The 18,231-nt window shown below is 58.8% G+C and overlaps 1 protein-coding gene across 1 annotated transcript; it reads right to left on the bottom strand.

Annotated features, from left to right (window-relative positions):
• Positions 1-479: 479 nt before the first annotated feature.
• Positions 480-16,302, bottom strand: RGS19 (regulator of G protein signaling 19). Its single transcript, XM_086852646.1, has 6 exons — positions 16,193-16,302; positions 5,339-5,475; positions 5,048-5,184; positions 3,675-3,749; positions 2,434-2,668; positions 480-1,910 (listed from the first exon to the last, which is right to left on the bottom strand). The coding sequence occupies exons 3-6, from the start codon at positions 5,146-5,148 to the stop codon at positions 1,722-1,724; spliced, it is 600 nt and encodes a 199-aa protein (XP_086708772.1). The 5' UTR covers positions 5,149-5,184; positions 5,339-5,475; positions 16,193-16,302; the 3' UTR covers positions 480-1,721.
• Between the last annotated feature and the right edge of the window lie 1,929 nt (positions 16,303-18,231).

Genomic DNA, 18,231 nt, shown 5'->3' with positions numbered 1-18,231 from the left:
AGAGCCAGGGAGGGGAAGCACACTGGATAAGAGGTGTTTCAGAAGTAAAGATTTGCTTGTAATGTGTTTAAAAGGGATTGGCAGCAAGAGAAAAACTAGAGTGTCTCGTGGCAGTGGGGTCCTCCCTGTGCTGAGACCTCTGTGGTGTGTGGAGGGGCTCCGACCCCCTGCCATGTCTTGAACAGCTTCAGGGATGTTCAGCCTGCAACCCTCAGGCTGGGGCCACAACTGAGAGTATTTCCCTTACTCATAGAGTAAGCCCAGAACTAAAACTTCCCCTGTGCAGGGTGGAGATGCTGTAAGGGGGAAAACCTGCCAATAATAACAGTACTGACATTCCTAATAAACCATTGCTGGTCTCTCTCAAAAATACATTTTCTTGAACTGTATTTCCAGCTTGGCAAAGAAAACTAAATTTACTGACATGAATTTCCACACAGTCATGCCATGAGGAAGGAAGGAAACAAAAACAAACAAAAAAAAGCTGAAAGAATTGGTTTGTTTAAAAAAATATGTTCAATAAAAAGCACTTTTTTTCTTTTGGAAGGGCTGAAGAGAGGAGGGGAAGGGGTGGATAAATAAGAAACTGCTGCGGTGGATCAGGAAAAGCAAAGACTGGCATCAAAACCCCTGTGTTGGCTTTGTTTCAGTGTGAAGGGCAGGGACAGACATGTTTTAATCCTGGATACTGAGCCTTCAGTAAATCATTCCTTATGCTGTGCAAAAGCATGGGAATTCTGTATCCTCCCTGTGCCACTTCCCATCCTGTGTGGAGCCCAGGTCCCTGCTCAGTGAGGGACCAGCGCAGACCCCCGGGCTTCTCCTGGCTGGCAGGGCAGGTCTGGGCCAGCTGGGAGCTCTCATGCAGGTGTCCTGGTGCCTGTGGGTTCTCCAGGAGGGCAAACAACACCTGCACAGGTGTTTTCCCCCTTCTCTGAGGTCCATGAACCAAGGATGGAGGGTGCTCTGGGTTTGGGGTGACTGTGTGGTGTCCTGGGGCTGTAGCAGTGCTGATGGGGCTGGCAGGGGAGGCAGCTGTAACACACCCCCTGCCCAACACCCAAGCACATCCTCATGGTCCCTGCTGGCACCTCAGAGCTCTGCTCCCTCTGGGTCCATTGGGAATACAAACAGGCTCTAGCACCACCCCCCTGCCCTTTGGGCCACCTCAGACAGCTGGAGCGAGGTAAACCTGACAAGTTTTTATATGTACAGAGATGCTCATCAACCCCCCTCCCACACCTCAAGTCCCTCAGTAAAAGCCAACCAAAAGAGCATTTAAAATAATAATAAAAAAAAAAACAAACCCAAACCAACAACAATCGACCTCCCCCCCACCTCAAAAAACCCCCAACCCAGTCCCCAACTGGGTCTCGGGTGGCAAACGGGGACGGGCCATGTCCCCAGGTGTGGTGGAGATGGGATAAAGTGACCTGTTCCAAACAGGGTGTGGGGGGAGCCAGGCCCCGGGCGCTGTCCCGTGCTCCCCCAGCTCGCTCTGGCCAGCGCTGGGGATGGGGCAGGGAATCAGTAGTATGAGCTGGCCCAGGCTGTGTCCTGGGGACAGTCCTGCAGTGTGGCCCAGACACCGGGGTGACAGTTCATAGGTAAAAAGCTAAAAACTTGGTGAGGTCTGGCAAGGAGGGTGGCAGAGGGGAGCAGGCACCAACCACCCCTGGCCACCATGTCCCCACTGGTGTCCCCACGGCTAGTGGGTGCCCTTAGGACTCCGAGGAGGAGTGGGAGACGGTCTGGAGCAGCGATTTGTAAATGGCAGAGTTCAGGAAGCGGGGATAGGAGTCTCTGTGCATCAGCGTGTAGATCTGGAGCTGTGCGTCGTCGAAGGTGTGCGAGGATGGCTCCTGCATCTTCCGGTTGATGACCTCCCGCACCCGCGAGTCCAGGCTCACCTGGGGGGCACGGAGAGAAAGTGGGGGCTGGGGGGCACCCAAAGACAAGCCCCCGGCCCAGCACCGCTCTCTACACCCCCTCTCACGGGAAACTGGGTAACAATGCGGCACCATATGAGGTGTGCTCCATCACAGAAGATACCGGCACTGAGGCCCTGGTGGTTGGGGAGGGTCTCAGGGAGGAGTGGGGATCTTTCTGGGTCCCCTCTGTGTTCCCCAGCTGGGCACAGGGAGGTGGGTTGTGGTGCTCCTGCCCTGGGTACCCCCACTCCGAGGATGCTGCAGGCCGGGATGCAGCATTTTCTCGGCCCGCTGGTGCCCTCGTGAGGTCTCGGCCCCGCAGCACAAGCTGGCCTGTGGTCCCACTGCCAGCAGCATCCCGGCGTTTTTGGGGGGCTGGAAATCCCCTTCCCTTCAGCTGTTACCCTGCCAAACTCATCCTTAAACTGTCACAGGGCTGTGGCGGCAGCTGGAACTGAGCCCTCTCCCTAAGAGCCCTCCCCTCAAAGGACCTGCCTCCTACCTCCTTGGGAGACAGGATGGAGATGTAATCCTCGTAGATCATCCTGGCCTTCTCGTCGATGGTGTGCTTGTTGCACTCGGTTTTGAGCTCCTCACATGCCAGCCAGAAGAGCATGTTCTCCTCGCTGTACTCAGTCCGCAAAAACTCCCGGAAGACGTTGCGCCCCGCCGGGCTCTTCATCAGCTTGTCAAAGGACTGTGCCCAGCCCTGCACCTCCTCTGGCGTGGGTTTGGCACTGACAGATCCATGGGAAGGCAAGGGGAAGGTGTTAAAGCCAGCCAGGGATCCCACTGTGTCCCTCCTGCTCATCCCTGGTCCTATCCCACAGGAACTGTGCCCAACCGCATCCCCTGTGCTCATGACGAGGCTGTTCCTGCTCAGGCTCCAGTGGTATGGAGCTTTCAGAGGTTACTTGTGGGGTCTGTCCTGGCTCTGCTCTGCCAGGCTGGAGCATGGCCTTGCTTTGGGATGGATTTCCCAAACTGGGATGTATTTTGGTCCTGGTTCTGCACAAATCCCAACAGGAGGGAAAAGCCCTTTGGTGGAGAGGCAGCTCTGAGCCAAGAGAGACTCACATGGGTCCATCACCCTTCCCAGCTGGGGAGGGAGAGAAGGGGGTGGAGAAGGAGGGAGGGAGACATTTGTTTCCCAGAAAATGCTCAGCACTTGCTCAAGCAGGCCAGGTACACTCATTATCCATGGCTAATTAGCACATCTAACCCTAACCCAGCTGTGCCAAGCACTGCACAGAGCCCCCATGGCTGGGTGTCACACTTGTCACTCAGGGAATGGGTGCTTGGTGCCAAGCATTCCTCGAGTGGGGTGCTGCCCCATCCTGCTCCTCCCTGAGTGGACATGGACACTGCTGCTGCTTCCACTTCAGTGCTGAAACCCCCTGGGAATGCCCTGTCCCCTCCTCTCCCTGTGGCTGCAAGGTGTTCTTGGCAGTGGGTCTAAATGGCAGAATGAGATCTGAAATCTACTGAGGTTCTTCCATGCCTCAGTTTCCCTGTGCAATGGGCCCAAGGGCAGAACCACAGTAGGATTCAGCCTGTGGCTCCAGGCTCCCTATTTCTTGGTGAGAACTGGGGATGAGCTGCTGGACACATCACCAGGAACCCCTGAGCCCTGGTGTCCTGATCCTCTGCCTGCTGTGTACCCCAAGGGCAGAACACAGTCCTGGCAGAGGGGACAGTGCCATGCTGTGCTTGTCCCCCACACTGCACTGCCCCTGCACTCACCACGCTTCACAGTTTGGGATGGTCTCCAGTTTGGTCTCCCGGGATGCCCTCCATGCTCGCTCTCGGTCCTCGTTCCTAACGGGGAGACAGAAAGGTAGTCAGGGGCATTGGGGACACATGCTGACCTCGCTTTGACCACTGAATCTCATCCATGGGCACCAGCACCACCCATCCATGGGCACCAGCACCACCCATCCATGCCCTCCTCTCACCCACTGGCCCGGTGGCACCCTGGTTTGCTCATGGAGTTTTGCTGTCACCATGTGAGGGTGTCCCTGTGATGTCCCTGTGCTCAGGCACTGCTGTGGCCCCGATCCTGCTCCACCACCCAGGCTGTGTGCCAGGGCCATGTGCCAGGACTGAGCTGAGCTGGAGTGGCCACAGCAGCCGGCAGAGGTCAGTGCTGGATCGGCCCAAGGCGAAGCCGTTGTGAACAATTGTGAGCTGTTGTGTCATGAATAATCACCAATAAATAAACAAGTGTTTATTGGTGATGTGCCAGCACTGGTCCAGCCCAGAGGCAGATAGGGGAACAGTGGTGTTGGGGCTTGGGGATGTGGTGTTCCCTGTCCCTGTGTCCCCTTGTCCCTGGGGGTGCTGGTGGCACAAGTGGAGAGCAGCCATCAGCCAACTTCCCCTGGGCCCTTGAATTTCGGTGCCCAGCACTGACCGCAGCCCTTCCTGCTTGCGACACTGTCCCTTACTGCTCTCACAGGACTGGCTGTGCAAACCTCTGCCCCAGCATGGTTTCCCATGTTCCTGATTCAGGAACAGGACACAGAAGGGTTATCTGTCCCATCTCTGGGATTTCTGCTCCATCTCTGCTTGCAGGCTCTTGCAGAGATGAAGGAGAGACACAGAGAGGAGGGAGATGCACAGGGCTCAGCTCCAGGGATTTTTGCTCCTCCAAGCTTCCTGCTCCTGGTGGCTGTAAAGACCAAAGCTGCTGCAAAGCTGGAGCCATCAGCAATCTCTGAATGAGCAGATGCTGAGGGGGAAGAGCAGATGGGCTCTCCAAAATCTGGGCTATCCAGAGAATAAGGAGCTGGAGAGCCTGAAGGACAGGAGATGCAGATGGAGGCAAGCAGCTGGTTCCATCCTTGGCTTTGGGCAGGGCTGGACTGTGTGTCTGCTGCTCCAAGGCAGAGCTTCCCAGAGGGCTCATATGGGCTGGGGCCATCCTTCCCTGGAGACCATCAGGGCAGCACTGGGGAGTCCCTCTGCTGCTTTCTGCTCTACATATTCTAAGAGATTTGGCTCACCAACAGGAGTCACAATGCAACCAGGACTCTGTGACCTATGGCATGACGAGGTGGGTGGGTGATGCTCGCTGACCCTGCAGGAGCCAGGGCCAGGCGGGCAGTGGGACGTACCATGAGCAGCTGCAGCAGCAGCACCAGCAGAAGCAGCAGGCGTTGGGGCGGTGGTTGCTGGCGGGTTGCACCGTTGTGGGAGAAGTCTCATGCCGGGACATCGGAAGGAGTGACTCTGTGGACGCGGGTCCTGCGTACTGAAAGGCAGGAGGGTGGAGAGGGTCAGGGAGCTGCCAGTGATCATCCCCCACCCTGTGCAAGCACACAGAGATAGAGGAGCAATCCCCATGCAGCAGCTTGCTGTGATTTACTTTTGGCTCCTGCTTGCCACCCTGGCCGGTCACCCCTCACCTGCGTCTCAGCCTCATACACGGTGGACGGGGCTGGGTTGTGCTTCAGGGGCTGTTCTGCTGCTCTCAGCTCCTCCCAGCCCGTGGGTGAGCTGTGAGACCCCCCAGCTAATGTCCCTGCCGCCTCCTGGATGGAGCCTGTGGGGAGGGAGAGGAGTGGCACCGCGTTACTGCACAGAACCCCCGGCTTCGAGCAGCTCTGGGGGCTTCTTAGTGCTGGGAAAGCCCTGGGCAGGTGGCAAGCAAGGGAAGGGCAGCAGGCAGTGTAAGAAAAGGAAGTGAGAAGGAAAGTAGAAGAGGAAATGCACTGGGACATGCTCTACCAGCTCCCTGCTTTGCCTGGGATCCCATCCCACACTTTGGGGATGCTGTGGGGCTCACTGCAGGCAGCAGAGCAGCTTGGCAGGGTGGGGGCTCAGTGCTGGCCCTGCACAGCCCTGGCCATGCCCTGTGCCATGAGGAAGAGTGGCTGAAATCCCTGGTGTGTTCAGGCACGGAATGGGGAAGTCAGAGCTGCTCCACGGCATCATGTGAGTGGACGGAAACAGGGTGGTGGTGGTGCTAAGTTTTCACAGCTCCTGGCACTAAACCAAACCTTGTTCCATGCCACCTGTCTGTCCCTGCCTGCACCACTGGCTCAGCCTGGAGCAGGGATGCTCCTGGGCAGGAGAGATGCTGGGTGCTGTGGTTATGTCAGGCCACAGCTGGCTCTATCTCCCTGTGCTTTGCCAAGGGTGATGGGCAGCAATCAGGGTGCTTCCCCGGCCAGAAAGGAGGAATGGGAGCAGAGGCAGCAGGCAGGGAGAGCCTCAGCATCCCCACCTTGAACAGCCCCAGGTCTCATTGTCTTGGGTCTGAGTCTTGCTGAGGACTCAGCAAGGGGACAGAGGAAGGGTGTGGGATGCAGCTGGGGACACAGCTGTCCCCAGAGCCCTCCATGAGCCCTGGGGGTAGAGCCCCCCTGTTGCCAGCACAGCCATCACCCAGCTTTCCTAGGCCCTCACAAACCCTCCCACAGTCCCAGTGCTCCCACAGGAACGAAAAAGGAGAGAGTCTGTGTTTCACTCCCAATTGTCCCTATTTATAGCCCCAAGTGCTGGCACGATGGCTGTGACCTTGCCACCCAGTTCAGCAGAAGCTCTGCTCCCTCTCACACCGTGCTGCCTTCAGGTCCACTTAACCCCACACTTTTTCCCCTTTTGCTTCCCTTGGCCCAACCATCTTCCACTCCCAGCACCCTTTTTCCCACTGCCCACCCACATCCCACTGCTCATCCCACGGCACCCAGCACTGCCAGGGCTGCGGCACCAACAACAGGAACCGGGGTGGAGGCTGTGGGAACAGGTGAGCAGGAGGACAACCTGAAGACTGGGAAAACCCTGCTCCCCCCAGCTCAGCCTGGCTCTGCCACAACCCTGAGCTGTGGAATGGTTGGACTGGGGGTGACTGTGGGACCGGGATGTGGGGACAGCGTGTGGCTTTGCTCTGTGGGGACCCCCAGGTACTTGGCCGGAGCTGACGTGCAAGTGGCTGAGCCAACACCAGAGAGGCAGCAGGAGGGGGTGGCATCCCCTGGCAGGAGCATCCCCTTCCCATGCCAAGGGGAGCGCTCAGCACCCGGCCAGGAGCAGCATCAGGTCTCTGCCACCCTGGGTGCTGTGGGACACACCCAGGGCCATTCTGGAGGACTGTGCTGTGCCATGGGGAGCAGGGACAAAGGAACTGTGGGCCTGCACAGGGGCCACAGGGACCCTGTCTGACAGCACCAAGGGGTGATGCTGGTGTGATCCTGATCCTTGCTGGCACCAAAAGGTGATGCCAGCACACTCTGATGGGCACTGAAGGGCACTGCCACCATGGTCTGAATTTGCAGGGACGATTTCTCAGCACCCCTTAATATCTCTGCCACCTCTCCACGCTGGCAGGGGCTGGGTGCTGTGGGGCTGTCACCAACTGCCCCAGTGCCAGGCCCCACCATGGGGCTGCTGGGGCTGGCGGATAGGGAAGTGCCGGAGGGAAGGCGAGGGCGTGCGCTCGAGGCTGCAGAAAGAGGAAGGATGACAAAAAAGGGACATTTCCCCACAGAGAGGAGACACCCCAAAAACCACCCTCCCTGAGCTCCCCAAGCCCCCTGTGACTCTGGGAGTCCCCATGTGCTGGGTGTCCCAGGGCTGTGCCAGGTGGCATCACACACTGGTGATGTCCCCATGATGTGTGGCACCACACTATCCTCTTGCCAAACTGAGTGGGGACCCTCCATGAGCTCTCCCCAAAATCACTTTCAAAGGGGAACCTCCCCTTCTACCAGGCCTTGCTGAGATGTTGGCCCCATCCCACACGCCTGCACATGAGGCTCCTTGTGTCCTGCTCACCCTGGGCAAAGCAGCCTCCCCCAGTTCTGCAGCACGGGGCACAACTCAGCACCCACCTCAGTCCAGGGGCACTGCCAGCACCACCTGCTGTCCCCCGATGTGCCCACCGACCCTGAGCCGGGGGTGCTGGGAGGACTGGGGGGTGTGGGAGCAGCTCTTGTGGTGTGTCCGTACCTGCAGCCTGGCCATCGTGCCAGCCAGGGTGGCCCCGGCCAGCTCAGGGGGTGCGTGGCATCGCCAGGACCGCCGGGTCCGCGGGCAGGGAGGTGGGGGAGAAAAGAAGAGAGAAAGAGAAAAGAGGCCTAACACATCCTCTCACAGGAAAGGGAGTGGTAAGGGAAGTGGCAAACTCAACTGAAGAGTTCAGGCCTTTTTTGGGAAAGCCCCAGCCCGGCCCAGACGCTCTCCTTGCTGCTCCATCATGGGGCCAGCTGCCCCATCGAGGGGCACAGTGGGTCCCACCAGGGGCTGAGCCAGCTCAGCTTCCTGACTCCTCTCCTGCCAGGAGGGCTGGCTCCAGCAGCAGCTGTAAGCACGAGGGCTACCAAGATGGGGCTCCCCAGCTGGGACCAGCACTGATGGCAGCAGCTTCTCAGAAATGGCCCGGGCACGCCGGTGCTGGAACAAGCCCACGGCCAAGGAAGTGGCTGTGCCCAGGGTGACAGGCAGGATGTGTCCCCAGGGTGCGCGCAGGCTGCACCGAGCCCCTCGGTGAGCAGCCCAGGCCACTTCAAAGCGCAGTGCTTTCCCGATGTCCCCGGGCTCCCCGCAGGGCACAGACAGCGGCAGCGAGGTGGGCAGTGCGGGAAGGGGCTGTGCCGAGGCTGGGCTGAGTCAGCCAGCACGGTCCGTGCGAGGTGGGATGTGCCAGCCTGATGCACCGAGCGCAGCCCCGCTCCCTCGGCCAACAGTGACTCACAAAGTTGTTTGGTTTTTTTCCTCTTCAGGAAAAAAAGAAACAGAAGAGAGAGAGAGAGAGAAATCAGCCGCCAACCTCCGTTTTCTTGATTAAATTCACCCTCGGCAGTGCTGTGGGCGGAGGAGGCTCCAGCCACCAACACCGCTTGTGGTCTCTGCTGGCGGCTGCCCCTCACAGGCACGGTCCCACCGCAGGTGAAAGAGGGCAGCAAGGGGAGAAAGAGAGAGGGATGCTGGCACCCACCCCCGCTCCCTGGGGCAGTGCCATGTGCCTGTTATCAGCTCATGCCAGCGCCCGGCTTCCCTCGCCTTCCCCGGGACTCGAGCTGTTATCTCCTCTCCTCCCGAGCCCGTTCGCCCGGCACCCCAAACCCGACGCGGTTGTGCTGCTGCTGTCCCCAGAGCCACTCCATCCCGGGGGGAACCTTCCCATCACCCGAAAGTCACCACCGGAAGGTTTTCCAGGACTCCCTTTGGTGCTACAAGGCAGGGAGGGAGCTGGGGCTGCAGGATACAGCCACGCTCCCACGGCCTCTGGCACCCCCAGCTCACAGGCACCGAGTGTATTTTTACTTTCTGGCCACCTCTTGCCACTCTCCACCCCAGGAGGGACCTTCCTTTTGTATTTTATGAGCCAGAACCGGGACAGCAGCTTTGCTGCTCGTCACAGAACCCTGCAGGGATCATTTGGGTGGGAACAATGAACAAACCCTCAGTGGCAACGCAGACACCATCCCTGGCCAAGTTGCTGCCATAGCCCAGTGATGCCTCAGCCAGGAGCAGCACCGGATCTGACCCCTCTCCATGCCTTGGAGGAGCTGCAAACACCCATCACCGGCTGGACCAGCCACGCTGGACCGGCACAAGGAGAGCCTGGCAGCCCAGGCTGCCCCCGTGGTGCTGGATTCTCCGGTGTCTAATAAGGGCTCAGCACAGCCTGCAGCTTCCCCACCCCCTCCCTGGCATTCTCCCAGGAGGTCCCAGCACCTCTGATCTCTGCCAAATTTGGCTGGAACCAGCCACTGAGTGCAAGCAGAGGCGAGGCAGCCCAGCAGGCAGCTGGGGTGGGTGACAGGGGGCTGGCACCCCCCGGGACCCCTCTGCCGGGGTTACCCCATGGGAACAGCCGAGGCACCGCCGCCGAGCCCCACAGCTGCCTCCCGCCCCCGCAGCCTGTCCCAGCCACCTGCCAGCAGCACAGGAAGTTTTAGGAGTTATTTTTAGACTCGGTTTTCAATCCCCCCCTCCTTAGCAATCTTTTAGAAAAAGATTAAAGAGGTTGAGGGCTTGAGCCCCCCGGCTCTGTGGGATGGGGCTGGGCTGACCCCAATCCTACCACAGAGGTGCCAGTGATGCCTGGCAGTGGCTGGGTGGGCTCTCCGGGTCCTGCCGGGGTGAGGGTGTGGTTGTGCCCATGTGGCTGCACCCTGCCGTGTCCCCGCTGCCCTGCGAGCCCGTGGCACTGATAACGCCGCAGATGTGCCCGCACACCTGGCCGAGGAGGCAGCGGCCAGCGGGTACCTTTGGGCAGATCCTCTGCCCTGCAGTGATTTCTCTGCCGTTCCCAGAGGCTGGAAAGGCAAATCCTGCTGATAGGAACTGTGAGATGCTTCAGTGTGTCTGTCCAAACACCTCCCCAAGCCTTTACCACAACAGCCCCTCTCCTGTCAGGATGAGGACAATGCCAGGGTCCTGCTCCCGACCAGCCATCTCCTCTGCTCCCAGTGTACTTCTGCTTGAGCATTCTTCAAGCTAAACCCCACCAAAAACCCTCCAAAAAGGACCGCATGAACCTCTCCAGCACCTGCTGGGAAGAGGAGAACGGACCCATGGCTCTGTCCTGTCACCATGGCTGCTGGGCAGCACGACAGGCACTGCTGCCAGCACCCACACTCCTGACCCAGCTCGTGCACTGAAACAGAGTTCATTATTTTATAACATAAAAATAGCCCCATGCCATTCAGCTGGGGGATTTAGTACAGCAAGCCCTGACAATTATGTTTCTACTACTGGAGGTATCGTGGTGTCAGGGCAGGCGCCTGCTCTGCCTTTGGTAATGATCCACAGGAAAGGAGAAGACAGATCAGTGATCAATACTCAGCAGGGGCTAAACGGATGGAGGAGCCTGGTGGTTGATGGGAAGGGAAGATCAGAGGAAAGATATGGCACTGGCATGGCCAGGGTAAGTGCTGAGCTGGTGGTGACAGGGTGCTCCTTGCTCATAGCAAGCTGCCAGGCCCCTGGGACCACAGGACAGTGGTAATTTGAGGGATGAAGAATGGCATCTTTCAAGGAAATGAGGAACCAAACAGGGCAGGACTGTGATGGCTGGGTCAATGGGCTGGCTTAGCACAGCTCTGAGGGATGATTTTTCCCCCAGCCCCAGCACAAGACCAAGCACGGGAGGCACCAGGAGGTGCACCAGGAGGTTTGGGAGGCTGTGCTGGCACGGGCAGGAGATGAGTCTGACCATGCTGAGGACAGGTCTGGCCCTGCTCTCCAGCCACACTTCCTGCCCAAAGCATGGCCCCATGTGGCATTGATGTGGTCAGGGCAGGGCTGAGCCTGGCTCAACCAGCAGTGGGACCAGCCAGGCCAGGGCCACACCAGCAGGACAGCTGGGGACAAGGGGAGCACGTCCCAAAGGCTGCACCCAGGGGCATTTGCCCACCACGGTTTATTCAGCTGTGGGTGATGCTGCCTGCACACTGCCAGCCCTCACATATGCTTTTGGAGGCATCTGGCTTCAGGCAGATGTCACTTTGTGCTGGTGGGGACATGTACCAGGGTTGGGACATATCCCCAGCATCAGGTCCCTGGATGACAGCTTTCAGAGCTGTCACCTGTACCAGCAAAACTTCCTCCCACATCAGACTTTGGTCCTGCATTAAAACATGGAGGGACTGAGGAATGAGCCCCCCAAGAGACCATCCTGCAGGCAAACACCCAGGGAAAGGGAGATCTGGTGACCCAATGCCCTGCCCAAGTTCTGGAGAATCCCAAGGGTCACAGGTGACCCCTGTGGTGTGGTCATGGTGCCAGGGCAGCAGTGAGGCTCTGCTCAGATCAGAAGGGATCAGGGTGAGCAATTTGTGTGCTCTGAATCCAGTTGCCCTGGTGATTTAAGGGGAAGATTGATGGTGGGGTTCAGCTCCATCACCCCAGGGAGGAGCTGGCAGTGTGGGGAGGAAGGAAGCACTGTCACCCTGTGTGGCCCCATGCCACAGAGATGGTCCTGGGGCAGTGTCTGGCAGTGCAGCTGCTGCATCCCACTGCTGCCAGACAGGGCAGGCACGGCTGGGTGCAGGACCCTGGCCATGGTGGGTGCCCATCTGGGGATCACATTCTGGGCCCAGACCCAGTGGGAGAGGGCCTTGCAGGGGACCTCAGTGAGACCCCTGATTTGACAGGCCATAGTGATGCCCTTTGCTGAGTCCCCAGGATGCTGCAGGGTGCAGGTCCCATCAGAGAACACGAGCTGCGCTCATGGCAATACATTTCTGCAGCCCCAAATTTGCTTTTCCAACTCTCTCCTTCTGGTGAAACCCTCACCAGTGTCTCAGGCAGCACTTTCTCCTGGTTTTTGTTATTTTATTTCCAGTCTAGCTTGAAGCTTTCTGTTGCTTTTTTAGAGCTCCTGCCCACTAATGCCAATATGTACCTGTTTGTTCTTCTCCTGCCCTTTGCCCTGGAACGCTGCTTGGGCATTCGCCTTCTGTCGAGGAAGCTACAGCCCTGCATGGGCTCAAACCAGCAGGAGGGGAGCAATGGGAAAACCCAAACCCTTACCCCAAACCCTTTTGCTGACCCCCTTTAGGCTGACCCAGCAGTGTTTCCAGCAGCAGGAGTGAGCTGCCAGTGCACCACAGCCTGTCCCCCACACCCAGAGCCACAGCCACGCACAGGAATGCCGCGAGCTCCGCTTGCCGCCCACCCCATTGCTGCCCTGGAGGCTTTGCAGCATTTCTGCCTCCAGAATGGGCAAGTGCTGACAAGTGAGTCTGGAGTGTGGCAAACCTGGGCCCCCAAGCCCAGCGTGTCTCCACAGCTGGAGCAAAGAGCCCTCAAGAGGTCAACCGAGGCTGGTTCCAAGTGCTTGGAGAACTGGAAGGGCGGCTTGTTCTAAATCTCGACCGTACATTTATTTTCCTGCTGTCAGGAAACCCCCTTTTCTCCATGTCTAAGATGAATGGTGAAGCTGAACCCCAAAGGACTTTGTTGTTGTTTTTGTTGCCGCTCCACCCTTCTCCTGGTTAAATTTTGCTTCCACGAAATGGCCAAGGGCGGGAGGTTTTGCAGGATGGGTGAGTGGCAGAGCACTCCCTGCCCCTCCTGGTACACTCACCCAGAATGACTGAGGTCCCATGGACCCAGAGGAGATGATGGGATGGGCTGAGGCATCACCCTCCATGCCCAGCACAGTGTCTGGGGAGGGGGAAAATCCCAGGCGGGAGTTTTCAGTTACTGGTTCACTCTGAAGAAGGAACCCAGTGGATTTCCAGCCAAAAATAACAGAAATAAAATAATTCTCCATGCTCCCAGGGAGCACTTTAGCAGAAGGGTAAAAGGTCGATCAAAACTCAGGGGTTGCTGCCTTGTTTTACATGGTGCTCAGGATTTGGATGGAGCCAGGATTCTGCCTTCACTAGTTTCATTCCAAAGCCACCAGCTCCTGTGTCCCCAAGTCCTGAGGAAGCTGGGGAGCTGCACAGGGAACTCACCCCAGGGCTTGTGAACCAGCACAGCCAACAGCTCCTGCAGAGCATGCACAGCTGGATTTAAGATGTTTGATCCCTGTGAAAAGTTCTGGATATCCTGAAACCCATGGGAGCAGAGGGGAGAGCTGGCCACTGGTGTTACTGGAGTTGCCATCACACCCATTGGATGGCCAAGGCAGTGAAGATTAAGGATTTTCTGCAGGTCACCCTCCCTGTGCTGCATGGGGAAACCCATGGAGAGGCAGCTGGGAAAGGAAATGGGCTGGCTGAGCCCAGCAGTGATGGGAATGAGCTGGAGGAGGCTCGAGTGGTGCTGGTGCAGGATGAGCAGTGAACAGGGAGATGCTTGGGGCTGGATGCCCATTCCCTGAGCTGGCAGAGCTGGGGCAGTGATGGCACCACAGAGCTGCTTCCCTGGCTGTGACAGGGCATTTGGAGTCCCTGTGAGTTCAGTTCCTTCCCCTCTCACACCACGGAAGATGTCAGACACTTCCCCTATCCTGTTCTCCCCACAGGTAAAACCCAGGTTTTACACATGGGAGGGATGCAAAAAAATCACTGAGAAGGTCCAGGATCTTTTCTTCTCCCCAGAATAAGAGACAACCATGAAATAATATATATATATAAACAGCTGGATTTAGACCCCGCCCTCTCTGAACAGCTTCTGTAATGGAAATGCAGAGAGAGATGTGCAGATGAATAAGGAACTGAGCAATAGGAAGTCTCGGCTGAAGGCCGTGGGCACCAGATCACTCAGAACCTGCTGTCATTCCAGGCAAGAGCTCTCAGAGTGTGGCATGGCAGTGGTGGTGCCTGCTGGCCTTGCTGTGCCCTGCCTTCTCTTTTTTGGGGTGCTCAGGCATGGCCAGGGGTTGGTGCATGAACTGATCCAAGGAGATGGGGGAGAAAGGCAGAGCGGCTCTTACCTCCTCCTGAGTTTTCCAAAATTATTTTATCCAGAGGATAAAAATTTGGGGGAAAAAAAAAGAGGAAAAGCCCCAGCAGCTCGAGCTGATGCTCTGCAGAGGTTGAGGAATGACACAGTGGCTGCTTTGCTACTCCTGACCTGCTGCTCACAGGGAAGAGCTCTGAGCACTGAGCTCACCCACTCACTTTGCAACAGCCCAGCTGAAACCCAAGATGCTGGAGCCCAAATCCAGCCTAAAACCAGAGACTAGAACCAAAGCTCGGCCAAGATGGGAGAGGATACACTTCAGGAGGAGGCTGAGATGGGCTGCTCCAGCACCTTGGGCAGACTCAGAACCAACTTACCCAGCCAATCCCGTACCCTTTCTAGGTTACATTTGAATTATTTATCTGCCTTCAATTCCTTCTTTTTTTTTTTAATAATATTAATATCAAAACGGGTGCCTGCACCCTGACTGAGATATATTCGTGTCACTAAACTCCTGCTTCTCCACTACAATCCTGTGAGGTGGAGGTTGTTTAATTGCTGAAGAACATGACTGTATTTTGATTAGTGGCTTGAGTCATTTGTGGGGAAGGGCTGACGCGGAGCAGCTAAAATCCTTGTAGGGAAATCTGATGTGGCGCTCTCCCTTGGGAGATACTCTGAAATATGTGCCCACTGGGGCGACCCGTTTTCGCAAAGAAATCGACGTGCACCGGGCCAGCGAACGCCACGGCTCCGCTCAGCCAGCGTGACACAGGATGAGCATCTCCATTGACGGGGATGGAGATGCATCCAGAGGGGAATGAACTCCCCTCGCAGCAGGGGAATCCCTCCCACTCGCTCAACACTTTTTGTTTAGTTTCTTAAATAAGGCCATGGATCCGTGCCAGAGCAGCCTCATGGAAGCGGCGGGGAGAGGGAGCTTCCCGGGGAACCTCTCGGTGCCCGGGGACGCGCGGTGACCCGCACTCGGCGCGCTGGCCTGGCCCTCTCCATCCCTTGGCCACGGAGACGCAGCGCCGAGCGGCGGCATCCAGCGTGCTGGGCTCGTGTTGGGCCACCGGGGCATGGCACGTCCCTTGGGGGACAGCCGCGTCCCCGACACCACCGAGGCAGGTCCCTCGGCCAGCCCTTGGCCGCTGCTGGAGAACCCCGCGGGGACCGGAGCTCCAGGCTGCCCTGACCTCAGGCAACCTTCCCGAGCCCCGGCCGGCGGGGCAGGGCTGCCCATGGCCCTGGCGAGGCGAGGCTCCCTTTGCGCGGTGCCCGGGGAGCAGCACGGGCAGGGAGGGAGCTCTGCCCGGCCGAGCCGCTGGTGGATGCTCCGGCGCCGCCCCGGCACCCACCTGTGGGTGCAGAAGAGCCGGGGAGGCCTCCGGGGAGGGATCCTCCCTGCAACCCCCGCCCCGGGCTGGGCAAACCCCGGTGCGGCCGGCCCTGCGGCTGGAGGGTGCCCCCCTCCTTCCCCCTCTCCATCCTCCTCCTCCTCCTCCTCCTGGCAGGAGCCCTGCCCTCCCCTGGGGGGATGCGGCGGGGAGTTCCCCCTCCCTGCTCGGTGCTCGGGGTCCCCCCGCCCCGCCGGCCGCTCCCTGCGGAGCATCCCCCCTCCCCAGCGCTCGCACACGGGGCCGGTGACAGGCGGCAGCCGGACACACGGACGCACGGACAGACAGACAGACGGGCACGGGCAGGGCTCTCCATCCTCCGCGGGGCTCGGCGCGTGTGGGGGGCAGCCGTGCGGGAGGGAGGATGCCCGGGGCGGGGGGAACCACGCGGGGGGAGCGTGCGAAGGGGCCGGGGGACGGAGAGGGGGGTGGGCAAAGCGGGGTCCGCCGGGGGAGCGGGGCTGGGCTGGGCACCGGGCGAGGGAGGGGGCGATGGGCGCGCGTTCCCCCCATCCGCGGCAGCCCCTGGCCGGGGCACGGGGTACTCACGGGCCGGGCATCCGCGCCGCCGCCGCCGCCCCCGGCCGCCGCCGCTGCGCTGCCGCCGGGCTGGGCACCGGAGGGAGAGGGAGCGGCAGCGGGAGCCGAGCGGCGGCGGCGGCACTGCGCAGGCTCCGGCCCGGCCCCGCCGGCCACTTCCGAAAGCGATTGCAGCCCTGGCACTTCCTCACGGCACACACACGCACACGCTCACACACAGACACCCACCCACAGCACCCACGGCCCCAGCCCCCTGCCCCCAGCGCCAGCACCAGGCACCCTCTGCTGTGCCCCAGCATCACGGAACCAGCGCCGGTACCCACTGCCAGCACCCTGTGCCCGGTACTCGCACCCAGCACCAGCATCACACACCAGTATCGGCTCCCAGTACCAGCACCCTGCACCCAGTACTTACACCCAGCACCAGCATCGTGCACCCAAACCTGGAACCCGGCACCAACACTGGGGATCTCCTCTACCCCTCTGGGGTGTTCTCCCATCCCCAGGGGGGTGGGGAAGGGCTGTCTATGAAGCTTCCCCCACACTGCTTCCCACCTAAGGCTCCCTGCCCAGGAGTGGCTTTCCCTATGTCAGTGGTTTCTCTGCTTTTTTTTTTTTTTTTTTTTTTTTTTTTTTCTCTCAAAAGTGGAGATTATACATCACTAAAAATAAAGGGTGATAAAACTTTGGGAGAGAAAGGAGGTATAAAAATTTCATGATCTTCCCAGCCGGGGAAATTATCCCACTTTATTATTTAAAACCTCATTAAAAACCATTTCCCTGGGAGAGACAATGATCAAACCATCTATTTCAATCCTCGAGACGTGCACTCGGCGACGTGGGGGATGTGTTTAAAATAGGCCCCAAATGTGACTCCTGCACTGAAAACTCCACCCCGACCCCCACCCATGCGAGCAGCATCTCTGAGCTGAATCCCTCTGCCTCTGCACAGGGGGGTTCAGACAGACCCGATGTGCCTCCCACATTCTCACCCTGCTCAGTACTCTGGATTCTCCTCTTTTCAGCCGTCCAGCTCAGGACAGTGGGATCTACACAGCTCTCACCCAGGGGGGACTTGCCCCAGGACCTCTGGGGACAAAGCAGGGTCCTTCCTGTGACTGCAGCTTTTGCAGATCTTCAGAGCAGCTCCAGTGTGGAGTTGTGACTGCCAGTCTGGTCCCTCCTGCTGTGTGACCGGGCCACCAGCCCTCACGATTTTCTTTAGCAATTCATTTAACTGGAAGCTCACAACTGCCCATAAAGGCTCCCACGTCTTCAGGAACTGCTTTTTAGTATGTATTCGGGAATTTTAGAAATCCCCAGGAATATTTGCCCCTCCCTGGAAATGTTCCAGGCCAGGTTGGATGGGGTTTGGATTAACCTGCTCTAGTGGAAAGTGTCCCTGCCCACGACAGGAGGTTGGAATGAGATGAGCTTTAAGGTCTCTTCCAACTCATGCCATTCTGTGATTTGCCATGATTTCTTGTGATTCTCCATCCAGTCTTGTCTTTTCAGATGATGATGAGAAATAACTTTTTTTTTTTTTTAATTAAAAAAAGTGTGGATTGGGAGGAAATGCTTGGAGCTTCCAATGGGGCTGTCAGTGAACAGCCAGACTCGCAGCGCTGTGTGCTCAAGGTGCGGCAGCTCGACCTCGCATCTTTTCCAGCAATTGGAAATTGCTGCCATCAATAGCCAGGAACGCTGCTGCGGGTCTGGAAAGCGGCTTTCTCCTCCATCCTGGAGAGCTCCCGGGGAAGGACTGGCAGCATCCTGCCGCGCCCGGAGGCACCGGCGGAGAGAGCGGCAGCCTCGGTCGGGCCGTGTCGGTGCCGAACGGTGACAGCCGGGGGCGGAGGCGCTGCCCGGAGCCCCCGTGCCCGTGTCCCGGAGCCGTCCCGGTGGAGCCGGACCCTCGCCCGCCGCTGCAGTAGCGGGACCTGCCCGCAGGTGCCGCCCGACTCCGCCGGGAGCGCGGCCGGCGGCGGCTCGGGGGGCCCGGAGCTCGGGGGCCCCGGAGGTTCTGGGGGTCCGGAGGTTCTGGGGGT

The sequence above is a fragment of the Cyanistes caeruleus genome, chromosome 16 (assembly GCF_971803275.1).
Source record: "Cyanistes caeruleus chromosome 16, bCyaCae1.hap1.1, whole genome shotgun sequence".
NCBI lineage: Eukaryota > Metazoa > Chordata > Aves > Passeriformes > Paridae > Cyanistes > Cyanistes caeruleus.
This window is presented reverse-complemented; position numbering and strand designations above follow the sequence as displayed.